General features: G+C 40.8%; 1 protein-coding gene across 3 annotated transcripts in view; it reads left to right on the forward strand.

Moving 5' to 3' along the window:
- DYM (dymeclin) overlaps nucleotides 1-26,671 on the forward strand; it is a 243,806-nt gene that overhangs the window by 174,579 nt on the left and 42,556 nt on the right. For 2 of the 3 annotated variants that reach the window (XM_086628989.1, XM_086628990.1), the window contains one exon: nucleotides 22,606-22,788. The exons of the other annotated variant lie outside the window; for it this stretch is intronic. In XM_086628989.1, coding sequence (XP_086485115.1) covers nucleotides 22,606-22,788 — 183 coding nt within the window. The remainder of the gene's footprint in view (nucleotides 1-22,605; nucleotides 22,789-26,671) is intronic. 3 annotated transcript variants of the gene reach the window in all.

Here is a 26,671-nt window from a genome sequence, read left to right on the forward strand (position 1 = left end):
TCACAAGGGTTAAATCATACATAAAGTTGTTCTAGGTGTTGCTTATGGTCTTCTCTTCCTTTACATGGCTTTCCGCTCGTTTGTGAGTACTAGACTTGGAAAACCAAATTACTGTAGACACTGTGTATTCCTTCTCGGGGCCAGGAAGTTTATGGGAGGAAAAAGGCAGCATCAGTGTTCCTGAATTGAGCCCTGTCTGTTGTGAACATTGTAGGATGGAGAGGTGCTGGGGCACAGTGTGCCCATGCCGTGTACACATGAAGTGGAGATTGGATGAGACGGGCATCTCTTAATTCCTGAGAGCTCAAGCAGTACTGGCATTTCTACTGTACTTTGTTTCCATTACTGTAAAAAACCTAAGTTTCTGACCTAACACACAGCTCCTAAGCTGCTGGTTGTTGATGGTGCTGAGAATATACTGGGTTTCTCCTTTGCCATGTTTCTTGTGATCCTTTTGTGAGTGTCCGCCGCGGAGTACCGTCAGGTCTCTGGTATACTAATGAAGCTGCAGGTGTTTTGGTGGCAACTAGAGTAAGGAACTGACCCTATTGGTGGTTGTATTGTTCTTGTTGAGGTTTTCTGGGCTTTAAAAAAGAAAAGAGCAGATGGTTTTGGTTATTAAGGCTGGATCAGTTTCCTGGTCCTTCTCCGATAAGCTGTAATCAATGTGATGGGATTCAGGAGCAGGATGGAGAAGTCAGTGGGGAGGAGAGAACCACCCCCTGTCATCAGAGTATCACCTCAAAGACAGGATCCTTGGTTAGACCAATTCTCATGCTACTTTGTTTACTAGTTGTTTAATAAGGTTTATTACTAAGCATTATTTTCACAGTTACAATAACCTGTTTAGAAATACCACAGTTCTGTCAAGTTGTTCCTGCCTGCGAGTATCTCGAGGCATGAAGAAGCAGGAAAAATCCAGTTAGGTTTTTTATTGCTTTCTTGCATTCAATGAAAGAACATTTTACAAAATTTTTGACAGACAAGAAAACTAGTAGCAAAATAATTGAGAATTTTGCTTCTTCCAGTTCAAATCAAGACAAATTACTTAGGTAAACATATCAATGATACTTTTTTTTTGTAATTTTATTACAACCTGCTGTAATTTGTTGAATCATAGATACCTCAAAGCATACCTGGAGGCATGCTAACTTCCCTTGGAAAGTAGCACATCAGACCTGTTGTTGGAGTTACCCAAATGGTTGCTTTTTAAGCATTTCATTTTTTAGCATTCTCTGTGATTTTTGAACACTTCAGCGCTTGTTATACCGTATCTGGTAATGAGGGATTCTCCTTAACTGTTTGAATGGAGGGAGGGAATGGAGAAGAAGAGAGAAAATTTTGCATTTTGGCAAGCTTGTGTCAGAGGTTCAGAATTCTCTCACCGATGTAATAAAAAAAAAATATTTAATGAGAAAATGAGGAAAATAAAAATCAAATGTAGGAATAATTTTAGATTCAAATAGTTCAGCATTCATCATCATTTGGGTCTGGATTTGGATACATAGCTTTTGATTTGGTTTCTAAATTTATTTCAACATCGTCTAATGCAACACAGGGACAAGGGATTTTATGTCAGTGGGAGCCCAGACTCTTGTTTACTGGTGATGGGCATGAAGGCTTAGTAGTTAAATGAAAACTCCTTGGAGCACATTTTGAGAATCACCCAACACCCAGGGTAGGGGGTCATGGTTCTGACCACCCTGTGCTGCCGTCTGCTGGGAGTTCTTCTCTCTGCCATCCATGGGGATTTTATCGACAGCCTTCAGTTGCTTTAATGGAATAATATTGACAGAAATTAGTGTAGGTAAGATGATTACTAGTCACACAGGAAAAATTCTAAAATCCGCTTCAGTTTAACATTTTTTTTTCCCCTTCTAAATTTTGACTTTAAAAAAAAATGCTTTGTTCTATCCAGATGAAGCTTAAATGTGTTCAGAAAAATTCTAAAAATAATCCCACTTAGTGCTGGTATCTTCAATTATTTCATATATAGGATTGTCACTTAACTAGCACTTTGGTGGTGAAATTTTGTCAGTGATAGAAGCAATGTAGTGTAGTGTTAGACTTTTCATATTTACGAATGTACTTCTGTGAATATATGGAGAGCCATCCTTTAACCTCCTGTCCAAAACCTGCTGTTTATGTGCTAGTTAAGGTACAGAAATAAATGCATGCTGGCAATCCAAAGGGAAAAAATGTAAGGAATATGAATGCAGTGAGCTATGTGTGTGTTTATGTGTATATACGTAACATCTGCAGTAGCAAAGGCTGGTGGTACTGGGAGAGATCCTGATCAGAGCTGACTCTTCTCCTGGCTCCTTACCAATCCAGTTAAATCTACCTGCTGTGAGGAGCTGATGTTACATGGAGGCTTGGAATTCTGCGAATGTCGATGAGTTTTTCTCTCATCTTAATAATGAGAATAGTAATAATAATAATAATTGTTGTTGTTATTGTTGTTGTTGTTGTTGTTGTTGTTGTTGTTGTTGTTATTATTATTATTATTATTATTATTATTATTATTATTATTATTATTATTATTATTATTATTATTATACTTTGCACTTGGCTGATGAGATTTCTATATTTCTTTTTTCCTTCTCTGTTTGTGCTCTATAATGGGCTAAACGAAGTCCAGTATTTAGATTCTTCTTTGATTTATGCTTGATCTATATGGTAAATAGAAAGCAGCTGTCTATTTAAGCATCTAATTCTTGAAACTCCTGGGCCCCTCGAGCGTCATCTGGAAATAATGTAGCTTGTAAAACAAAGCTAAGAAGAAAAAGCAATGTTTGTTTTATGTGGGATGAATGACTTCAGTTGGGGTCCTTCTAATTCGGCCATTATGAGGGTTATTAAAAAGCAGTATTGCAAAAGTGGTTTCAACAAAAAAAAAAATTTTTTTGTAACTCGTATCTTGTTATTGCATTTGATGATATTCAAAGCTGCAAGTGCTTCATAAGTAGTGCTTCATTTTAGTTTCTCCAACAGAGAACCAACCTAATCTCCCTCCCATACATGGGTAGATGTTGAAAGGTTCCCCTGTTTCATTTACTCCCGAGGAATAAATTGTCTTTTATAAGTGAGGTCTCCATATTTATCTTAGAAATTTGGGATTGCTAAAGAGTAGGTAAAATAAGGTTTATGAACTGCAGTATTAGCTGTCTTTTAAACATAATGAAACAAATCTAAAATCTATACATTTTCTGGGTTCAGTTACATTACAGTGGATGAAAGATGGTAGTCCTATAGATCCAGAAGACTGAAGTCAGCTTTATTTTCAGTATATGCAGTTTAGCTGTGGCCTTGCTAAACAACTAAAGCAAAATTAATGTTCTAGAAATCTGTAATACTAACAGCTGTAGACTAAAATCTTCGGTCCATGACATGAAAATTTTGGCCCATGGTTTCCCTGCCCATAGCAGGGGGCTTGGAACTGGATGATCTTTGAGGTCCCTTCCAACCCAAACCGTTCTGTGATTCTATGATTTGTCTACCATTACATTGTCATGTAAATCCTGTTCTGTCCCTTTCATGGCACTACCAGAGTTCTTTCATGTCATAGTTTGGTGTTTCAGTTAAGATTATGGCATCTCGTGATGCAGACTTATTTTTACAAAGGATGCCATGCAAATAAGTTAATTGGTTTAGCCCATGCAGCACGTGGCAAACGAACACTTCATTCACTGTCTCTGTGAACAATATTTGAACTGCAAATAAATGTTGTGGTGTTTTGAGGTCCTGTAACATGCTCTGTGCTTACATATATTATAATAGGCGTGCTGCAGTTCTGATTTATTATAATTATCTAAAGAACTGGTTTAAAGCAGAACTCTGCCACCAGACATAAGTGTTTTCCTATAAACGCGTGCTATTGTGAAGAAATAGGAAGTCTTCCCTGCCATCATCTGATGACTCTGGTAGTGATGTGAAATGAAATTAAACCCACTTCCATATAAACTGGTGAGCCATAATAGAGTTAGTGTGATGCAATTAACGTTGTTCAGCTGGCAGTCTGTAAAAATACTGCTTAGCTGTAACTGCTGTGAACAGCAAAACGTGTATGAGTTGTTTAGCTGTAGAATTGCATACACCATGGGCAGAATTAAAATTAAATCAAAACTCACAATTGCAATATATCCACATTTGTCAAATACTGGAAGAGAAGGGAAAGCTAAGGTAGTTTCATAGTGTTTCTTAAACTCAAAGCCCCCTACTTTTCACCAAAAGCACTGCCTAGATCTCTTCGATACTCTTTTTGTCTAGATTTTCTTCTGGGTTTTTGTATGTCACCAAGTAACTTGGTAAGATTTTTTGATTGCATTAGTCATGCGTTGTTAATAGTATAAAAAACGTCTTTTTTGTGTGTGAATTTTTAGATCCTTTTGTTGTCTACTGTAATAAAAAATATGATTATAGAAGAAATTTTTTTTAGGGTGTTGTTTACTGAAGCTAGTACATGGTAAACCAGAACAATGTTTTAATATTTCTGTATGGTATGTGGATTCTAGCAATTGAAGTTGCATTTAATAGGAGAATAGCCTTGTTTTGCCCTAAATTACCTTCTTTTTGATTACTCTGATGGCTTATAGGCAGAAGTGACATTTTCAATATCAGATTAATCTTAGGTATGCCTGTCTCCACTCCAGCATTGAGCCAGAGTCCTATAAATACATTTTCTAAATATTAGTCATACCCTCCTTCAGATTAATTATATTTTAGTTTAAAGAATATTACTTCTACCTAATCCTCCTATTTTTATATCATAAAAACCAGCAATTTCAGAATAGACTGAAATAACCAACCTAACCCAAATCCTAAAGCAAGCTTTTGTATTGAGTAACAGCCAAATTCTGCAGTTACGACTGAATTCTTAATCAGTTCTTTCCTTGAAATGAATTGGAAACTTTCCTGAGAAAATGCTGCATAAATTATGCTGAAGCAGAAAGAACAAATTATCCTAAAATCCTTTGATAAAGATGTTGGTGAAGTTCAGTCTGTTTAAACTTGCACATGATAGTGTGAAGGATTAATAGTTATTTGCAGTTGGTCTTCGCATTGTTGTGTCTTTAATAGTTCTGCTGAGTGATTTTTGAACAAATATATTGAAGAACGTCAAGAAGACGTTCTTCAAAGAGGTGTTCTTTTATCGTTGAGGAGTTCCACAAAAATCTCATTGGTGTCTGGTATTCATGTTGTATAGATGACATTAAGCCTTATTTCACTTAGAAATTCTCACTGTTTGGGAAAATAAGGATAAAAATTGATGTCTTTTTTATAAAAATAATATTTAGTGTTGCAGCAGCATGTTATGATCATCTAGTTGAAAACCTTGCATATTCAGATTTTTGAGACTTGAGAACCAATTTGAAAAGTGGGAAGAACCTTCTGGACATTAGCGATACACACATCTATTAAAGTCTTTTAAAATAAAGCAGTTATTTTGGTCATTTTTTTGCTTATTTTCCTCCTTTAATAGTTATGCAGATTTTGGGCATTGTCATTATTTTGCAGTAAAGGTTGTAAATGATGACATTCATTTGCATTTTGGTACTCAAAAGACATGTTTCTGGTAAGACCATTCAAACAGGTGTCCTTAAAAGAGAAGGTGATTAAGCCAAAGAAGTTTAGAGAGCTGGTTTTAGAAACGGATCTATACAGGGATGCAATGCAGGGATTTTAGAGGGGCCTGAGGTGGGATACAGCAAATGCTATGGATAGAATATGTTATATTATCACCAGCAAGCGTTCACAAGCCTCTCTGTAAATACTGCTTATGATTGCTTTGTAAGCCAACATTTGCTCAGCTCAGACTAAGGGCAGATTTTGAAGTGCTTGGATGAAAAAAGTAACAGTACTGATCTTCCGAAGCATCTTTCTTCGCTGACTTGGTCTCTAGATGCTTTTCCTGCTGCCTCCTTCCCACGAGTGGGTTGTTCAGAGCTTTTCAGGAGAAGTTGATTGCTCGGGACAATTGGGCTTTTTCAAACCTCCATAGACATCAGAAAAACGCAGTGCAGTAGCTCTCCAAAGAGTAGGATTTATTTTTGTGACTGAGATGTATTTCAACAATGTAGTAAAACAAACTTCTAGTGTTCCTAAAGCAAGGTTTTGGTTGAGAGATGTAGTGCTTAAAAAACAGAAGTATGTTACCATATGTTATAAACATGTCAGTAATTCTTTTTTTAAACATACAGCCGTATAAAGTAAAGGAAATGAATGCAGAAGGAAGACTTTTGAGCCCCCTTTTTAGGCTGTTTGGTACGAAATACTTAATTGGAATTGGAATCTTTTTTACACTGCTTATTCCAAATGATGTAGTGATGAAACATCAAAACTTTTTGATGTTTCACCTTCTATTCTCAACTTCTTCTCCTCATATTTTACGGGGACACTTTTGGATTAATCATTGAGATTTTAGAACTCTTTTAGTTGCTGTTTAAAACAAAAAATCAATCCATTGATATCGAAGTTATCAAGTTAAATACTTATTTTAAAAAATAGCATAACAGGGATCTTTAGATTCCTTCATACATGATTTGGAATTTGAAAGACATCCAGAGAAAATGAGAGAAATGAAGGTAAACCAAGACTTAGTGATTTTGAAAAAGATAAGAGGAAGATAGTGTGCTTCAGACTGCGGATAAAATTGTGCATCTGTCAAACTGCTGCTCAAATCTGCCTGAACTGAAACATGAAGAAGTTAAAATGGGACCGTTTTTGACCTATACAGAGGGAGATTTATTCCAGTTGTGTCCAGGTTACCGAAGCACGGTCCCATCAACTCAAAATTTATCTTCCTGGAGAAGTGTGATCCCCCCAAACAACATATTGCACTGTCTTGCTGAGGGCAATTCTCACACTTAATAATTGTTGTTAATATTACCGATGATGTCATGCAACTGCTGTTAATTGGCATTGTGGGTGGCCGAGGAACTGAATGGTGGGATGAAGGGAAGGAGAATATTTTAGGGGGAATGAGTCAAATAAGATTGAAAGACGGTCTTGGTATGAAGTGAAAAAAAGGGTCGGAGAAGAAAAAGAATAGATATAGGCAGAAATTCAAAAAAAGTGCCCTCCCACAGTGGGTTCCTCTCCTGTGGCATATAAAGCAAAGGAAGCCACTTACTGAAAATGGGTTTCCTCATCACCTGGCCTGAAAAGCAGCGCTAAAGAAATGTAGAATAGAGAATTTTAATTTTGTTTATCCCTATCGACAGTGGTGGGTTCTTTCTGAAAGAATTTCTCTTTTGAGAAGTTTGAAAGAACTTCTTTGAAAGTTACTTCTCTTTGAAATAACTTTGTGGGGAACACCCGTGAAAGCATATGAAATATATATTTAGAAGAAATAGAAATTTAGAGGAATCTCTGTTTTTCACATTTACTGAGTTCTATAAAGTCACCCCGATAGTTTTTCACAGGCGTAAATGCAAAGATAAACTTGTATTTCCATTTCATGTAACCAGTGGTTTCTGTTAAGTTTCTTATTTCTTTGTAGTTTAGGAACTAAGTGAGATAGAGGAATACGTTGCACATTTCATATGCTAAATCAGTTTTTGTAAATAGGCATTCTTCCACAGAATTGGTTCACTACAGAAACAATAACCCAGAAATTGGACAAAAAGCATCAATACGTACCATGCTGTGAGTTAGGTATAAACTGATGGTTACCTGAACTTGTAATTAAATTGTAACTTCACGCATACACATTGGGCTAAGGGGAAGCCTGTACTTTCAGTCTGATGTCTGGCTTTTGAGTGTTTGACCTTGCAGCTTTAATTGTAAACCAACAGCATGAGAAGTTTTGGATTAACGCATAAATAGATACTCGTTGTTTTCTTGATTTTATATCAACATAAAATTTTCTAATGTTTTTCAAGGAGGGAAGAAATTAGGAGAGGAAAAAAAACACAACCACCACACTACCAAACAAAAAGCTGACAGTCATATTCTACATCTGTTTTCTGCCAGTGACGTACAAAACATAAAGCCATTTCAGGGAAGTATCTTTTAAAACATTCATGAACAGAAAAGACTCTAATATAGTACTGTTATTTAATCCTATATTCTTAACCCTAGTGCTGTTGGGAGATGTCTGTGATTGCCTACACTGCTCTGAAACAAAGTTGAGACAAGTACAATATTTTTTTTTATTGCTCTTCGAATATGTTCCTGGAATGTGGTGGAGGTATTCCAGAACTGCTCTTGTACATATTTAGGCTTGAACCCAAGCTGAGTGAGCTGTGGCCTGCTACTGAAATATATGACATCTTTTTCAAAGACACCATGTTCTGCTGCGTTTTTCTCGATATCAAGCTGGTACAGCGTGTGCAGAGGCTGTTCCACTCCAGCCTTTGTGTGTGTGCTAACCCAAACACTTAACCTTAAAGAAACTGTTTACTAATAACAAAAAACAACCATCCTGTTTCGGAGAAAAGAGGATGGATTGTAACATTGCAGGTTAGATTTAATATTTTTGTTGCAATAGGAATCGAAATCTTAAGTGTATCTCTTCCCTCCAGATAAATTGAAAAGAGGATGGATGTCGCAGATCCTAAAAGCTGGTCTTTAAGCTACTCACCAGCAACTCATCCGTGGCACTTGCAAAGAAATCAGATGCTTACTTAATGCAGAGGAAAAAAAAAATTAACAAATAATGACAAGTTTTCCCATTCCCACACTGATCTTTGAGACTTTGATAAACGGAGACAATAGAAAGAGTCATGTCACATTCCCGAGGGAAGAAGCTTCACTGAATTTTTCTGAAATATGAAATTATTTTTCTACAATAAATTAGCCATCTTACCTTGTGGTGGACTCTTTATCTGTTAATTAGAATTGATTAGAAAACTTAGCCTAATTTATAGGTAAGCAATCATAATTGCTTGCAGGATTTTGGTGAGGAACAGTTGGCTGACTCCAGGATGGATGTACAACATACCCAAGTTCTTCTCTGTCTTTCAGACATGGCGATCTCTCATCTTGCCCATGCCTGTCACTGCTGCGCTTCATGAACCAGGCTATGCAAAATTAAGTTTTGTCTCAAAATAGATGAGATTTCATAAATATTCCAGCAAATTTTTACTTAGTTGGATAATTTAGCTTTTGCCATATTTCTATCAGGAGTGTTTTGCTTCAGCATTTGAAAAAATGTCATCTGTCACTTACAGTTCTTTTTGGAAGGTGTACCTGTGTACACAGGCTTCTAGAATTATTTTCAGTGGGTTTTGTTTTTTCTGAATTTCAGTTAAATATTCATTTTTTGGTGTTTGGGTTATGACTGCTCTTTGCTTCCAGACCATTCAGCAGGAAGCAGAGCAGTGGTCATCAGCTTCTGTGTTTATCAGAATTGATGCAGTGTCCAGGGGAATGCGCTTGAAAAATAAGATGGAATGTAGTAAAAACAACATTTAATCTAAAAGTTATTCCATTTATCTGGTTTGCCTGCTATCAGCTCTCAAAAGGCGGTTTCTCATCTCCTTCCTATTTGCATTTTATTAAACTGAAGAAAGCAGTTCTTGAAATTTGGCTGTGGAAGTTTTTCAGGCCTGTCTGTTAACCAATGACACTACTACTGGCAGTGACTAATTTTGGAGAGGTGGTAAGGTAAGAGGAAAAGGAAGAAAAACACTTTCTTTTACTTTATTGTGTCTTAAATGGGCTTACCTATAGATCCTTTAGACTGCAAAGCACTTACAAAGATCGATAATGCAGTTTTTCCTTTTAATATGATAGATTTCTTACATCTCTGTTTATGTGTCCTCTTTAATTTTCAAAGTATTTAACACCACTGAGAGAATTAGTATATTATGTATGCCAAGTCGTCTCATGTAGAGTTGTATTTCTAAATTACTTTTCTAACCCTGCTGCTATATCTTAATATATCAAAAGAAATAAAAGCACTCTCCATTATTTATCTTCAGCTCTGGAGTAAAATAATGACTATGAAGCAGCATATTTCTGCTCACAACAGTTTTAGAATCGTAATCCCTTACCAAGTGTCTCTTATCTGGGACCTGACGTTTTTTATCACACACTGCTAGTATTTAAGGAACTACAACATGCAAAGAATACTGCACCATCGTCAAAACTTCTCTGTGTGCACAGTGTCACCTTCTGTGTGGACAGCAATGGGTTATATCAACCTTTTTTTATTATTATTCGTTTTATAATGGCTAATATTGTCAGGAGGCAGTCTACTGCTTGGTTTTTTCTCTTTTGTGGTGATTTTCTGTTAATGTCTTACTCGACTCAGTTTGCCTTTGCAGTGATTTTTCTTGTGTGAGCAAAGCAGGAGCCTTACTCTGCTGAGGCATGGGAGGAATGCCGGGTGGCCCCAGCAGTAACACCGCTTCCCTTGCCTCCTTGACATTCCCCAGGTTGTAATGATGGAGATGTCTGCTCCGCAAACTCCTTCTGACGCTCTTATGCCTCCCACAGAAATTTCAATAGCAATTTTCACCCTAAGGGCAAGAATACAGAGTCTTTTGGCTGCTGAGTGTGTGGAGAGTAGCAGTGGGTTTTCCCACTGGCATCCTGTGTGTCATCAGGACCACAAGATCTTCTGCTTGGATAGTATGGAAATTATGGAAACTTAATGCAGTCCGTGTTTATTCCTGAGGACTTGGATTCCACAGTCTCGCTAGCGATGTTTCGTCTCTGAAGTAGCATCAAATTTATTCAGAGTGGTGCTTCCAGTGGAAGATGACTGTCATAGTTCTGAGGCAATGATGGTTTTGAAATGTCGTGGCAAAGATGCCGAACCACAGGATCTAATCAGTGGCGAAGCAGTGGATAACTTCTGAATTCAGCTTCAGTGCAGTTGACAGCTTTGGTGAGGAACTGGTACTTATTCAGTTAGTTTTGATACTTCCTCAATTAAAATTGCTTAGACACTGAAGAGAGGTCTGCAAAAGCTGTAGCACTGAGTGATTTTCTTGAATGACAGCAGTTGGTTCATTGGAAATACGCTCTTAGATGTGTATATGTTTTGCAATGAGTTTCATGGTTGTTACTACCAAATAAAATACCAAGGGTGAAGAAAATAGTTGATAATACAGTCGGAGATGATGCTGGGGCTATAAGGAACTGGTGGATAAATTGCATTCCTATAACTGTGAGGTACTGTATGTAGGAAAGTTTGGGAGGTGTGAAGAGAAAATGGGAAGAAAACTGTTTGGTTTAAATTGCTAATTGGTCTTTTTTATGTCGGCTTGCAAGATGGAATGTTTTTTCATCTTACTCTTCTTCACGATATAAAAAAGGGCTTCTGTGCTTCAGTTAAACATCACCTAGGATAGAAAGGATAAGAACCCATTCCAAACGAGTATTAAAGGTATGATAAGGATTCCTAAGTCTGGACATAAGTACATACTAAAAGACAAATATCTGTGCACATGTTAACAGCTATACCCTTCTGCAAAAATTGTTCAAGTTGCTCGTCTTTGGAGTATCATTTGCTTCAGAGAGATTTGTCAGAAGTCGTCTTTAAGGAATACACTTTTAGGTCTAGAGATTTTATTAAGTAGCATTTACATATTAAATGCAAAAATGTCAAACTTTATGTAAGTGTTATATAAGATCTGCCATGCAATTTAAAAAAAAATAAAAATTAAGAAATTAGGAAGTGTTGAAGTTCCTGTTCACGCAGCAGTAATTACTGCATAACACCTCCGAACACCAGTTTTGCTGGTGACATTTTACAGCTAAGTTGCATGTGTAGTGCCAGAATCAGAAACTTTTTCACTTGAGTAACATCTTCAAAGTCCTTGAACTCTATTCCAGGTAGACAGGTTCTGTTAATTAAAGCCTGTATCATGATCTCTGTACCTTTGCATGGTGGAGTTGGGGTTGCATATGGAGCTTGTCCTTTCCTGTTCTACCAGTCCAACTAAACAAAATCTTCCCATACCTCTAGGGAATGCTTCTTAGTTGCAAGGAGAAGTGGAGAGTTCTCCGTTTCCTTTCAACAGCAGGAAAACTTCATTATTTCAAGCATGATTTGAGAAAAATACAGATTCACAATTTTAGTTCTGATTTTCTTAGTACAAGTGTTGTCATTTTCGTAGCAGCAGTTGCTTCCCAGGGTTTGTGGGACCTTAGAAGATGATCAAGGTTAGTTCTACTAAATACTGTTTGCATTTTGTTGTCATGGTTGCATGTGGTTTGGAAATACTGTGTTCTTGTGTGGGCAGTGTTGGAGCCCCTTGCTGGTGCCCGTCAGGTATTTTGGGCACTGTGGTGGATCCCCTTATGCTGGAGCTTCTTCATAGGCTTGGACGTGCCTCTGAAGCTTGACCTTGGGTAGATGCCTTCCATAGTCATTTACTTTTTCTAAGCTACTTGGGGTGAAAATAATTTTATTTAATTCAATTTGTCGTTTTACCACCTTAGGAAATTACTGGAGAAAGAGACCTGTCACCTCTTTGCTTTCGAGGATGGAATTAAGCATTTGAATTAGATGGGAGTTTCCCAAGAACAGAGTTTGGAAAATCTGGGATGCTGAGATGAAATGCCAGGGAGGAGGACTATCTGAAGTCCTGCTCTGTGGAACTGAACACCTGCTGCAGGTGTGATACAGAATCCCAGTCTCACAAAAACTCCAAAGTCTGCACCTCTGCTGCGCTTAGGTCCCTCTCCATCCTTTTGGGTCCGGGTGCTGCTTCTTCTTTCCTTTTAAAGCGGAGGAGCCCGACCTATAGAATAGCTTAGTAGTCATAGCGTCCGCTGGGAAGTGAGACACATTTAGGTCACGTCTCCCTAGTAATCAGACTGTAGGTTTGGCAAGGGGAGTCAACATCTGTCCTTCCTACTGAAATTTTGCCGTGCTGCCAGAAGAGGTCCTCTCTAAGAAGAGAGAACGTACTTCACTGTTCGTTCAGGGACGGAGTTACTCTGCTAAAACTGTTTGCCAGTTAACCTCCCATGCCACTCTTAATTTCACACAGGGATACGTGGTACAAGAATTAAATAAACCAAACATTTCTCAATTGTAAAATCCTCAGGTGAACAGGTAAAATGGGCACAGGGCTATGAGAGTGAAGCGTCACCAAAAATCAGTAAAGCACTGAGGGAATTTATGCCAGTGTCTAGAAATTTTTGATTAATTTGGGAACCTAGCTTTGTAAGGGGACAGGGATAAGATGCAGTATTTCAATGTGAAGTGTTTTAGGATTAGAATTTCAAAGATAGCAAGGGCATGGATGGAAGAAGGGATGAAGGTGAAGGTGAGACCAGGAGGTGACTTTTGGGTTAGCTGTAGGTTGGCCAAATAATAAACACGATATGGTGAAGTCGCGTGAGAAGTACCAGTAAAGCATCTGCACTTTCACTCGGATATATCCATGTCCTCAGAAACAGCTGTGTATTTTCCTGATCGGTGGCTACTGAAGTCAAACTTCATGGCAAACAGGTCTTTAGAGGATTGGATACCTTGGCAGATGTCCTTTGCCTTGTTTTCCCTCGGAGCAGGCTGCTCCCAGGCTGTTTTCTCTGGGACAGGACACACCACCACGACAATTCTTCTATTGCAGCCTTGTCGCAGGCTGTCGTGGAGGTTTGCGTCGTGATACGGGCTGAAAGCTTTGTGTTTCTCTTAAGCAGTGTAGCATTCCTGCATGGGTTGGCTTCACAAAAGGGTGAGAGAATGCCGAAAATCTCCTCATTCAGCTTACTCAGTTATTCGGGAAGGCAATGATAGCGAGCGTCAGGATGGTGTTTTTATTTAGTAAAGTGCCTGGCAACAAACTTTGCTGCTGGTGTGACAGCCTTGCTTTCATTTCTAAGCAGTGATCAGAGACGCTGGAGTTAGTTTTTGAGGTTATATTGACCATAAGCCCTGCAATTTTTCACTTAAAACCTACTTTCCCACAATTCAACATTATGGCCAAAAGTTATCTGTGTTTGACATCAACAGCCAGAGAGTATATGCCAGTAACACAGATAAAGATAAGATTTCTGTCACCACAGGCTTGGCTTTGAAGTTCATTTGTGCTTTGAGTGTAAGAGCAGCTTTCTTGTGTGCTTCCTTCTTCCCCCTCCGCTCTTCCACTCCTTTGGCAGAGTGAGTTTATTTTGTTGAAGGTTTTATTTTCTGCTGAAAATGCAGGAAATTCAGACAGCTCTCTTGGATGCTCCCCAAAGCTAGTACAAACAAGATACATATGATTCTCTTAAAGTAACTAAAAATAAAGTAAATTATTTGAAACTATTTAACTGTAGAAATCCCCCTGTAAAGAGGAAAGGGAAGTTTACATCATTATAATTGTGGATGCTGTTAAATTATATTATCAAGGTGAAATTCCCTGGAGTGTCAACTTGTCTGTTCACCACAAAAGAGTACATCACGCTGAAGTTTATAGTAGCTGCGTTACAGGCAGGCATGGAAGAGCAGAATGTCCAAGAACATCATCATTTGAAGTATTATTTAGCATGTATGAAGCTAGCTGAAAAAAATGTAATGCAAAATGAACTGAAGCTGTCTGTTCATCTAGACTTTTCGTGGATGCAGCTGATGGATCTGGAACAGTTTACCAATTTTTTTCTCCTTGCTTCTCCCCGGTAAAAAGAAGAATGGCAGGAGCTTTGGGTTAATTTGGCATTCTTAGTCTTTTTGATAAGTGATAAGTATATGGTGCGTGTATCCTATTGTTTTCCATTGTTGACCAAATTGCCTTTAAAGTCATATCTGCGTCATGAAGGAAGTAGTTGTTTACAAGTTTTTATGTTTGCTAATTATATTTGGGGGGGAGAATCTCACTGAAAATATTACACGTGAAGAATTGTAGTGAGGCATTGTGGATAAGGGCTCAGAATGAAGAAAAGCCGTAACTAAGGTTGCCTGTGCAACCTTCACCCTCACCTTTCCTCCTTCTATTCCCTCATCCATATGGTAGCCTTCAGCCTCGGATCTGAGGATGGGTGGTCCTCACCGCGTGGATGCAGCAACACAAACATGATGCAGCCCTGCCTGGTATGCCGAGTGCCGTACCCACTGCTTGCTGCACCTTCCTCTGACTCTTCCTCCACCCTGCCTGGCTGGGAGAGGAGGACTGGACTTGCAAAAAGAGGAAAAGGGATCAAGTGACCTTGAGGGGACAGTCAGAGCCTGCTGGGAAGGTGGAGAATCAGAGATGTTTTTGCTGCTTTGAATTGTGGAGTTGCTAGGAAGGAATTAAAGCAGCTAAAGCTCCTTTAGATAGCTTCTTCACAGCTTTTGCATGCTTTATGCACTCCTCGCTTTGCTGGAGAGGGTCCTGCAGTGTCAGCAATTGTGAACTAAAGCCACCAAGCTTCAGCGTAAAGAAATTTGCACTTTTGAAAACTCAGAAGTGAAGGCATCCTGTTACTGGCAGCGAGATATCGCTCACGAAAAACCATTCATTGTCCCAAGCCATAAGTTCAAAATTGTGTTTGGACATGTTTTTTGTCAGCCTGTGCTTCCATCATCTATTTCTTTTGCTATTACAGGTGACATTTCCGCTGTACTTCATCAGGTTTCTTTGGACTTCACTACAGTGTGCCTTTCCCGTTGTGTTTTTTTTTTTGCCCTGTTTATGTTGTGCAGTTATAGCATATTGCATTACCCATCGCAGGTTCTGGGTTTTTTTGGGCAGATAATCTTCTTCCTGCCCAGATTGTGCTAACTGTATAACTGCCTTTTTGATAGCACCCATCGTCGTGCCGTTCCCACAGGCAGAAACCTCTAGCAGCTATTTAGCTGAAAGGATCAGTTGGCTGGAAAACTGCTGGGAGGTGAATGCGTGGTGAGAAGTGGGGCTTTTTTAGTAGGCATGAGTGCCCTGGGTGTGTACACATATTGTCGTATATCATGTAGCATTGTTAATGTGGGTCCCACCACAAAGGAAAAGTTATGCTGTCAGATCTCTGATTTTTAAAAAAGTTGCAAAGAAGACCTGATTAGACTTAAAATTATTTGTTGCTTTGGATTATGGATTGCTATACAACCAGGTAAAAAACGGAAAGAAAAAAAAATAAAATTAAGTGAATTCTAGCTCGTGATAAATAAATATATAATGATATTGTAATACCTCATGTGGACGCAATATGAGAGTTAAGTTTGTGCATTAGTATGTTTTAGAATCGTAGAAGGGTTTGGGTTGGAAGGGACCTTTAAAGGTCACCTAGTCCAACCCCCTGCCATGAGCAGGGACATCTTCCACTAGATCAGGTTGCTCAGAGCCCTGTCCAACCTGACCTGGGATGTTTCCAGGGATGGGGCATCTACCACTGCTTTGGGCAACCTATCCCAGTGTTTCACCACCCTCAGCATAAAACATTTCTGCCTTATATCCAGTCTGAATATCCTCTCTTTTAATTTAAAACCATTACCCCTTGTCCTTTCAGTACAGTCCCTACTAAAAAGTCTGTCCTCATCTTTCTTATAAGCCTCCTTTAAGAATTGAAAGGCTAAATTTTTAGCCTTGAAGAAAACTGTAATCATTTCATTCCTCACCCTGGAATCAAGACTTCAATATTTCCTTGAATTCATCTGTACTGTCACTGCTGGTAACTGGTGTCTGCCAATTGCATGGTTAACCCAGCTCAGGTTGCGTGGTGGTGATGGGATGCTGCAGCCGAGTGTCCAGCAGATCTATGCCATCTTTCTGGGTAAATGTTCAAAAATGCAAAATGTCATTAACAAACCTATCACCATCCAGCTTGCATCTGTGCTCTGAAATACCCTGGGTACCACCCAGAAACAGGACAACACTCATCTTACATAGCCTCCACCCAGGATGGAGGGTCAAAAAATGACCCCGGGCTCAACCAAGGGTCTTTTGCGTGGCTGGGAGCCGATGCGGGGACAGGAGCGCTCGAATCGGCTCCGCGGTGAGGGCACATCTCGTGTGGCTGAAGCAAACTTCGGGCTGCTGAGATCACAGGCTGCAATCACGGAGAAAGTGGCTTCAGTGAGATTACCAGAAATCTGTAAAAGTGTTCCTTTCCCTGAAACGTAACACAAAGCTCACTTCATCGTGAAAGACAGCCTCATGTCCACCCTTGCTTATAAATTCCCTTCATAACATCACAAGTGACTGAAATTCTCATTTTCAAACTACTGTTGATTTCCATATAAACTAACACAGGAGGAAAAAAAAACAGAAAGCACAATAATTTTGTCTCGATTTTTATTAGACAGTACAAGCCATGAGGGATGGTTAAGCGAAGTTAACCTGAATGACACATGGACATGCCTCTCTTTTTCTCCTGAGGAATGTTAACATTTAGAGGCTGGAGATTTCATAGATTCATAGATTTCTAGGTTGGAAAAGACCTTAGAGATCATCGAGTCCAACCATCCCTAATCCCCATTAAACCATATCCTCAAGTAGCTCATCCACCCTATTCTTAAACACATCCAGGGATGGGGACTCAACCACTTCCCTGGGCAGCTTATTCCAGTGGCTGACAACCCTTTCAGAGAAGAAATACTTCCTAACATCCAACCTGAATCTCCCCTGACTAAGCTTATGCCCATTTCCTCTTGTTCTATCTCCCATCACTAATGTAAAGAGCCCTTCCCCTAACTCCCCACCATCTTTTCTCAAGTATTTATAGGCCGTAATCAGGTCTCCCCTCAGCCTCCTCTTCTCCAGGCTAAACAGCCCCAACTCCCTCAGCCGCTCCCCATAAGTTTTATTTTCCAGCCCCTTGACCAGTTTAGTCGCCCTTCTTTGGACTCGCTCCAGGAGCTCAATATCTCTCTGAAAGCGAGGGGCCCAAAACTGGGCACAATATTCCAGGTGCGGCCTCACCAGTGCCGAGTACAGGGGCAGGATCACTTCCCTGCTCCTGCTGGTCACACTATTCTTGATACACGCCAGTATCCCATTGGCCTTTTTGGCCACCTGGGCACACTGCTGGCTCATGCTCATTCAGCTCACACTGCTGGCTCATTTGCATTCATTCACAACAGAATTTTTTTAACCAGTTCGTTATTATTATAAAAATTAAAATTGATTTAATATCAAAATAAATTAAAAAGATGAGCACTCAGAATGTCCCGATGTAGGAACCAGAAGGTGGGTGCCATAAATTAAGGAGGTTTTTGCTGACACTGAGTTCTTGCATCCTCCACTGACAATGGAGAATGCTTTATCTTTTGATGGGTAAATATGCGTGTAAGGAACCTAACTGTGAGCTCCTGCGTGGAGTTTGGTGTTTAGGCTTCTTGACTTCCCTGATATTTTATAAGCCATATACTTTTCAATGGGTTTTAGACATCATTTTCTTTCCAGCGGTATGTAAGTATTGAATTCTCTGGAATTTTTTGCCCAGGAGCATGCCTGCCATGCTAATTATTAATAATATTGCAGTAAGGAAAGCGACAGTATTCCAGGATGGTCAGAGATGGGAACATCCAGCTCTGCCCGTAGTTTGCCTGTCTTTGCACATTCGTGTCTTCCTTGTTAGTGTTTATCAAACTCAAATTATTTTTCTCCAGATAACGTTCTCCTTTCTGTGCTTGTCGTGTTTTCCTCTGCATCCTCTCAGCTTGTTTCCATTCTCTTTTCTCTGACATTATCACTTGTTTTTTCCTTTTTCTTCTAACAAGAGACCCACACTACCCAGAACTGTACCTGCGTCTCTTGTGGCTGCCACTGCCTGGTTTGTTCCTTGTACGACTAGAACATGACCAAGCATCTGGCTTTTTGCCTTAAAAATTAAAATCTTTGCAAAAAACTATCACATTTAATTCCTATCCTGAGAAGGAACTATGAATTAGTTACCTAGGATTACTGGCAGTAACATTAGTGCTGTGTCTACATTCCCATCCCTTTTGTAGGCATCATTTCAGTCTCAAAAAGTTGGTACCAAGCTTTAGCTTCCAAGGTTCTTTTAGTGATGGTACAGTTATTTCTATGGGCATAAACATAAAAAAGGAGGGGAGGTCTGCTACCCGTCAGTGTCAACAGAGGCATTATCAGAGCCCTGGTTTGTAAAAGCATACGGTAATAATTTTAGATTATTAAATTTGTCAATTACGAGCAATAGGAAAATGCTGTTACATTTAACTACTCATTTAAATATACCATTTAGTAGATTGAAACTTGTCTACCTGTCCCCTCAAAATCAATGTCTGACTTTTCTTTCCCTATAACAGCCAGTTCAGTCAAAAAAATATTCTTACAAGGTTGCTGTGGATGGTGTGGAGGTCCTTGTCTTGGCCATACATGTTCAGTGTTTCAGCTGTGTTCAGCTGGTCTGAAAGTTAATACACAGGGTGATAAACTTCTCCTCCTCATCTGCGAAATGTTTTCGTAACCTTACTGATATCTGTCGTGACGCCGTGTCTGGATGCAGAGGGGCTGTAGCTTGACACAGAGCAACAAAAGCACACAACATTTTATCAGCTCCTGCAGCATTTCTCCATTGTCTCATCCAAATGCTGTCCTTGGCTTATTGCTTGTTTTTTCCTGTTTTGAAAACTTTTAAGCCTCTACAAATGCTTTAATCGCTAATTATAGCAGCATACAGCTCTCCAGATAACATACATGCCATTCTGGCATTCAGTCCCACTTCTACGTCTTTTATGGAGCTCATTCTTCTTATAGATGATTTTTTTTTTTTTCAATATGGTCGATTGTGGGTAAAAATCCTCCCTGTTGCTCCTGGATTTCTTCATTTGAGTCACAGATTCTTCACGTGAAGCACAGTAGCTGAAAACCACATGGTTGATTCTGTCTATCAGCTTCTAAAAACTTTAAATATAATTACTGATCAATAACCTGTGGCAACTTTTACTTGTTTGAAGCTGACCAATAGCAGAGTCTGCTTTTTCTTGAAATAACGTGTTAGGAGATGGTTAGCAATGCTTTCTGTTTAAACTAGTTGTATGCCTGGGTGTTACGATCAACATATTTCATTAAAAAAAAATTATTTATTGAAGTGCAATTGTGTGGATTGTTACCTTTCTGATAACTGAGTAGATCTCACTTGATCCTGACTCATAATGTTGCTGTAAAAGTAATGTATTCTGTATTTTAGGATAGTGTCTCAGTCATTAGGTCATTGTGCTGCACTGGGGAGAGAATTACACTAATGCTCAGAGCTTCTAAAAAGCCACCATAATATACCATATTGTGAAATAAATCTGAGTCGGTAGGCAAGTACCCCTCCCTGGATGAGTTAGGATTTTTCTTTGAATCTCTGCTGAAGAAATTCTTTCAGGTTTTGTCCAATGTTTTGCATTATGCACGTTTCACAGCATCTAAAGGGGATGTTTTTTCATAGCGTGCAACCACAGACGGAGGAACCACCTGTGTCTTGAATGTAAAGATTGTTCCTGTCGTAAAAGAATGCAATCCCATTGACAGACTAAGTAGCTGCCATGATCAGCTTTGTAAGGGTTTCTGCCAAAATCGTTAGCTACACTATAACCTAATTCAGAGGCAGAGCTATTACAAAAGAGGAGATCCTCACGTTTGGAAAATAAATCTGTAACCTTCACAGGCAGTCAAATGTCATTACAAGAGAGAAAAATTTCATTGGAGTGTGTGCATCAAATATTGTTCTTCAAACAGGAATTTCAAAAGGCTTTAATCACTTGAATCTCTGTTGTATGTGCAGAAGATAAGTGGCGTGGATAAGTGAATTAGCGTGCTGATGCATTTCAGCAGCAGCATGAGGATGGGCACTCCCTTCTCCATAGAATCATAGAATCATAGAATGGTGTAGGTTGGAAGGGACCTCAAAGATCATCCAGTTCCAACCCCCCTGCCATGGGCAGGGACACCCTCCACTACACCAGGTTGCCCAAAGCCTCATCCAACCTGGCCTTGAACACTTCCAGTGACCGGCAAGCCACAACTTCTCTGGGAAACCTGGTCTAGTGTCTCACCACCCTCCTTGTAAAAAAATTCTTCTTATTTCTAATCTAAATCTCCCCTCTTTCAGTTTAAAGCCATTGCCCCTTGTTCTACCACTACATGCCCATGTCAAAAGCCCCTCTCCAGCTTTCCTGTAGCTCCTTTAAGTACTGAAAGGGCTTAAGGACCTGCTGGAAGGTGTCCCTGGAGCCTTCTCTTCTCCAGGCTGAACAGCCCCAACTCTCTCAGCCTGTCTCCATAGCAGAGGTGCTCCAGCCCTTGGATCATCTTCGTGGCCTCCTCTGGCCCCGCTCCAACAGCTCCATGTCCTTCTTGTGCTGGGGACTCCAGAGCTGAACACAGCACTGCAGGGGGGTCTCAGGAGAGCAGAGCAGAGGGGCAGAATCGCCATGGTCCTCAGCACCATAGAAGAGGTGGAGGAATGATGCTGCCTTCTGCAGGGTCATATCAATGCTCTCGGGAAGAAACATAGCTTTGCTTTCCATTGAAAGTAGCCAGAGCAAAGTGGTAGCAAATAATTTTGCTCTTTATATGAGTCTAACCAGGATAACGACAAGTTCCCATCTTCTCTTCTGCCTTGGTAAGAGCATGTATCTGACAAGCGATGATTCCTACAACGCTGCCTTATAGTGGAAAATAACTCAACTCTGTACAGGTTGAATGAGAGTCCAGCAAAACGCTGTTGCAAGTACAGCCTTGTTATGAAGTGATTCAGGGCCTTACGATAACTCAGAAACGGCAGTCGGCAAAAGGAAATGCCAGCGGTTTCAGGTTTTGTACTAAACAGAAAAACTCGAGCCGGTTTGGCATGATTCACGTTCTTACTAGACCTGTAAAGTCTCACAGTCCAACGTTTGATGTGGTGGAGACCTAACGACATGAAGAAAGTAGGTTTGCCTTCTTCACCCTGTCCCAAGAGGGACAGAGAGCTCCCCGCTGTGAACAATCGTATCGGACATATCCTGATGTGCAGCCCAAGGAGAGAGGTCTAGAAGGCTAGCAGGGGTTCATATGCCACTTTGTTCAGCTTAGAAAGTTTGAGTTTCAAAACCATCAGGAATGGTTTGTCAAAGGCATTGACAAGATGAAAAGCTCTCCAAGTTTATCTTGAGCATTAAGGCTTAGTGCACTACAAAAGGACATTTCATTTCTCATTTATTGCAATTATTCTTCAATGCCAAAAAAAAATGCAAAACAGACCAGGGACAAAGTCTGGAGAATGGTGGCAGATGTTCAAGCTGCAATGGGTTTTGATCCAGTCAGTTTTCCTTCTTCTATCTTTGCTTTTCTCTTTCACCAACCACTTTTTATTTTTCTAGGTTTTTTCCTCTCTTCTTCTCTTTATCCCACCTCCCCAAGCAGGGGCTCAACAGAAAATTTGTTAAATTAAGTGTATGCTGAATTGCTTTTATTTAGCGTAGGAGTGGTTGAAAAGTCTATGGGCACTTAACCTTTAATTAATTTGGATGATTACAATAAGTTAATGCTTTTTGGCATGAGAAGGTGGCTTCTGCTGAGAGAATCAAGCCATGAGGCTGAATACTAGAGTGCAATGCGATTCACTTAAAATTTTGGTTATTACAGGAGAAAACAGATCTCTTTCCAGATACAGGCATGCCAGATTTTCTCACCATTGAGACATTAACCAGCTAATAGCTCCATTAGTAATAATTACCTGTGCACTGTCTTTATTACCAAACGTACTCCACAATGGAAGAGGGCACACTAACTTTTTATTCCCTTCTTAAAGGCGCAAGACCTGAATGTGATCGAGGAAGTGATCCGAATGATGCTGGAGATCATCAACTCCTGCCTGACAAATTCTCTTCACCACAACCCCAACTTGGTGTACGCGCTGCTCTACAAGCGGGATCTGTTTGAGCAGTTTCGAACTCACCCTTCCTTCCAGGACATAATGCAAAATATAGATCTGGTGAGTGATACATTATTTAAAGGATGCTTACGCTTTGTTATTTGATCTCTTTATCCTTTTGAGAGGTGGAAAATGTTCATCATCCCTATCAGTTTCTTTTAGAAAGTATTAAAATGTTGAGGTTTCTCTCCCCTATTTTCTGGGCCTCCACTGTGACTTCTTCTGGGCAACATCTTTAACTCGGCAGAGCCAGGGGGGAATTTGGTGCATCGGGTAAGGAATTCCCGACCTGTTACACATCTTTCACTCCCTTAAGAAACGACAACGTCAACTTCTCTTAGCTGCCCCTTGTTAGAAACCTGTCTTTTGGGGAACAAAAAGCAGATTTTTTAGTACTTAAAGGGGCCCTACAGGAAAGCTGGGGAGGGACTTTTTACAAGGGTGTGTAGTGACAGGACAAGGGGCAATGGCTTTAAACTGAAAGAGGGGAGATTTAGGTTGGATATAAGGAAGAAATTTTTCACTCAGAGGGTGGTGAGGCAGTGGAACAGGTTGCTCAGAGAAGTCGTGGATGCCCCATCCCTGGCAGTGTTCAAGGCCAGGCTGGATGAGGCTTTGGGCAACCTGGTGTAGTGGAGGGTGTCCCTGCCCATGGCAGTGGGGTTGGAACTAGATGATCTTTGAGGTCCCTTCCAACCCAAACCATTCTGTGATTTATGATTTTCATCATCAACCAATCATTTTCTTTTCTCTTACTCCCATCACCAGCCTGTTAGTGATTATGGGGACTTGTTTTTAAATAGCTAAGAGCAGGCATTCAGCTGCCTTATGGCCTGGGCTGTACCCGTGCGTTGCTTTCACCTGCAAAATGTCTCTCCACAGCAGTCCCTTTGGGTAAGTGGACATTTTACAAGAAAACAAAAGGAAATAGTGGTGGATCAGAAGCTCTTACCGGTGTGTGGGTGTCCATGGAGTACGACTTTGGAAAACAGTCAGTTGTTAATTAATTGGTGCTGCCTCTGATAGCAGCTTTAATGTTCATATTGAGAACCTGAGTAATCATTCATGCTAGAAAACAACAGATTTTAAGTGCAAGAAATGTTTCTCTGTCCTCTAGTCGGTACTTGCAAAGCTGACCAATGCTTGAAATCATGCTGTGACCACCAGATGCAAAATACTGGGAGAGGAGGCTGAACAGGCTGCTAAAATTCTTGCTGCAGTGAATCATGGAATCATAGAATCACAGAATGATAGAATCATAGAATGGTTTGGGTTGGAAGGGACCTCAAAGATCATCTAGTTCCAACCCCCTGCCATGGGCAGAGACATCCTCCACTACACCAGGTTGCCCAAAGCCTCATCCAACCCGGCCTTGAACACTTCCAGGGATGGGGCAGCCACAGCTTCTCTGGGCAACTTGTTTCAGAGTCTCACCACCCTCAGAGTGAAGAATTTCTTCCTTATATCTAATCTAAATCTCCCCTCTTTCAGTTTAAAGCCATTTCCCCTTGTCCTGTCACTACACACCCTTGTAAAAAGTCCCTCCCCAGCTTTCCTGTAGGCCCCTTTAGGTACTGGAAGGCTGCTATAAAATCACCCCGGAGCCTTCTCTTCTCCAGGCTGAGCAGCCCCAACTCTCTCAGCCTGTCTCCATAGCAGAGGTGCTCCAGCCCTCGGATCATCTTCGTGGCCTCCTCTGGACCCGCTCCAGCAGCTCCATGTCCTTCTTCTGCTGGGAACTCCAGAGCTGAACACAGTATTCCAGGTGGGCTCTCAGGAGAGCAGAGCAGAGGGGCAGAATCCCCTCCCTCGCCCTGCTGCCCACGCTGCTTTGGATACAGCCCAGGACACGGTTGGCTTTCTGGGCTGTCAGTGCACGGTGCCGGCTCATGTTGAGCTTCTCATCCACCAGCACCCCCAAGTCCTTTTCCTCAGGGCTGCTCTCAATCCATTCTCCACCCAGCCTATACTTGTGCTTGGGATTGCCCCGACCCACGTGCAGGACCTTGCACTTGGCCTTGTTGAACTGCATGAGGTTCTCACAGGCCCATCTCTCCAGCCTGTCCAGATCCCTCTGGATGGCATCCCTTCCCTCCAGCGTGTCCACAACACCACACAGCTTGGTGTCATCACCAAACTTGCTGAGGGTGCACTCGATCCCACTGTCCATTTCACCAACAACGATGTTAAATAGCACCGGCCCCAGTACTGACCCCTGAGGAACACAATAATGACACTTGTGTTGAGTCTTAATAAAAGTCTACTGAGGTTTTATTTTGATCTGCTTTTATTTTGAAATATTACAGAATATTGACAGATTTCCTATGATCCACAAAGGAAAGTAATTTTAAATGTTGAACTGAAATCCTGTGCTCTATTTATGCCTTCCCCTTCTGATCTCGCTTTGTATTTTATGGTCATGCAAGGTCTTGAAGAGCAGAGGATTCGGAGCTCAAAACTCTCCAGACTTTTGGCAGCTGCGCACTGCAGCCAGCATGATACTGCCTGGATGATTTGGACAGGATGTCTTCAAGTTGTGTAAAGAGAGGACATGGTGCAGTGAAAACAACAATGTTCTTCATTCCTGACTGAGATAGGGACCTTCTCTGGATACTCGTCCAGATCCAGGAAAACTAGTGGTGGCCAGATCCTTCTGCAAGAAGCCCCATGCCTCCCACAGATAGCAGTCTATCTTTTCCTTTGTAATACTTAAATGTAGGTTTCCTCAACAATTTAAACAATTCTTCCCCAAAACTATTTAATATTAGGTTACAGCATAATGCCAGTTACATTCAGAAACTATTTAAAGCTTTCCAAGGGAGCATGTTGAATTTTTAAATAGCTCCTTTGTTAGAGAAGTGAGGATGTCAAAAAAAGATTTTTTTTTTTAAATGTACCTGTCACCAGCTGGCAAGTGGTGAGAGCTGTCAGACTTGCAGATCTGAAGAAAGATTAGATTCAGCTGACTCCTCTTCTACCTTGTCACGTTGGTGGATGAGAAGCTCACCATGAGCCGGCACTGTGCACTGGCAGCCCAGAAAGCCAACTGTGTCCTGGGCTGCATCCAAAGCAGCGTGGGCAGCAGGGCGAGGGAGGGGATTCTGCCCCTCTGCTCTGCTCTCCTGAGACCCCACCTGGAATACTGCGTTCAGCTCTGGGGTCCCCAGCACAGGAAGGACATGGAGCTGCTGGAGCGGGTCCAGAGGAGGCCACAGAGATGATCTGAGGGCTGGAGCACCTCTGCTATGGAGACAGGCTGAGAGAGTTGGGGCTGTTCAGCCTGGAGAAGAGAAGGCTCCAGGGTGATCTTATAGCAGCCTTCCAGTACTTAAAGGGGCTACAGGAAAGCTGGAGAGGGGCTTTGGACAAGGGCGTGTAGTGACAGGACAAGGGGCAATGGATTTAAACCAAAAGAGGGGAGATTTAGATTGAATATCAGGAAGAAATTTTTCCCTCGGAGGGTGGTGAGGCACTGGAACAGGTTGCCCAGAGAAGCTGTGGCTGCCCCATCCCTGGAAGTGTTCAAGGCCAGGCTGGATGAGGCTTTGGGCAACCTGGTGTAGTGGAGGGTGTCCCTGCCCATGGCAGGGGGGTTGGAACTAGATGTTCTTTAAGGTCCTTTCCAACTCAAACCATTCTGTGATCTATGATTCTATGATAAATGTTGCAGCTTTTGGTAATGGGAGGATGGGGAAAAGAAGTTACCTTTCTGAAGACCACAAAGTATGTCTGCAGGGACTGTGCTAGATCTTTATTCTCTCCATCAGTACTTTCTCTGCTCATTAAATGCAAAGTACATTTGGATTATGTCCACCTACGCCATAGTGGAAGTATGAGTGTATTTTCCATCATCAGATGCCACTAGAGGTCCACATGAGCAGAAGGTGTGTGTTATGCTCTGGGTTACTCCGACATCCTTCTGTGCTTCAGCAAAATCCTTCTT

Source organism: Tauraco erythrolophus, chromosome Z, assembly GCF_009769465.1.
Source record: "Tauraco erythrolophus isolate bTauEry1 chromosome Z, bTauEry1.pri, whole genome shotgun sequence".
Lineage (NCBI taxonomy): Eukaryota > Metazoa > Chordata > Aves > Musophagiformes > Musophagidae > Tauraco > Tauraco erythrolophus.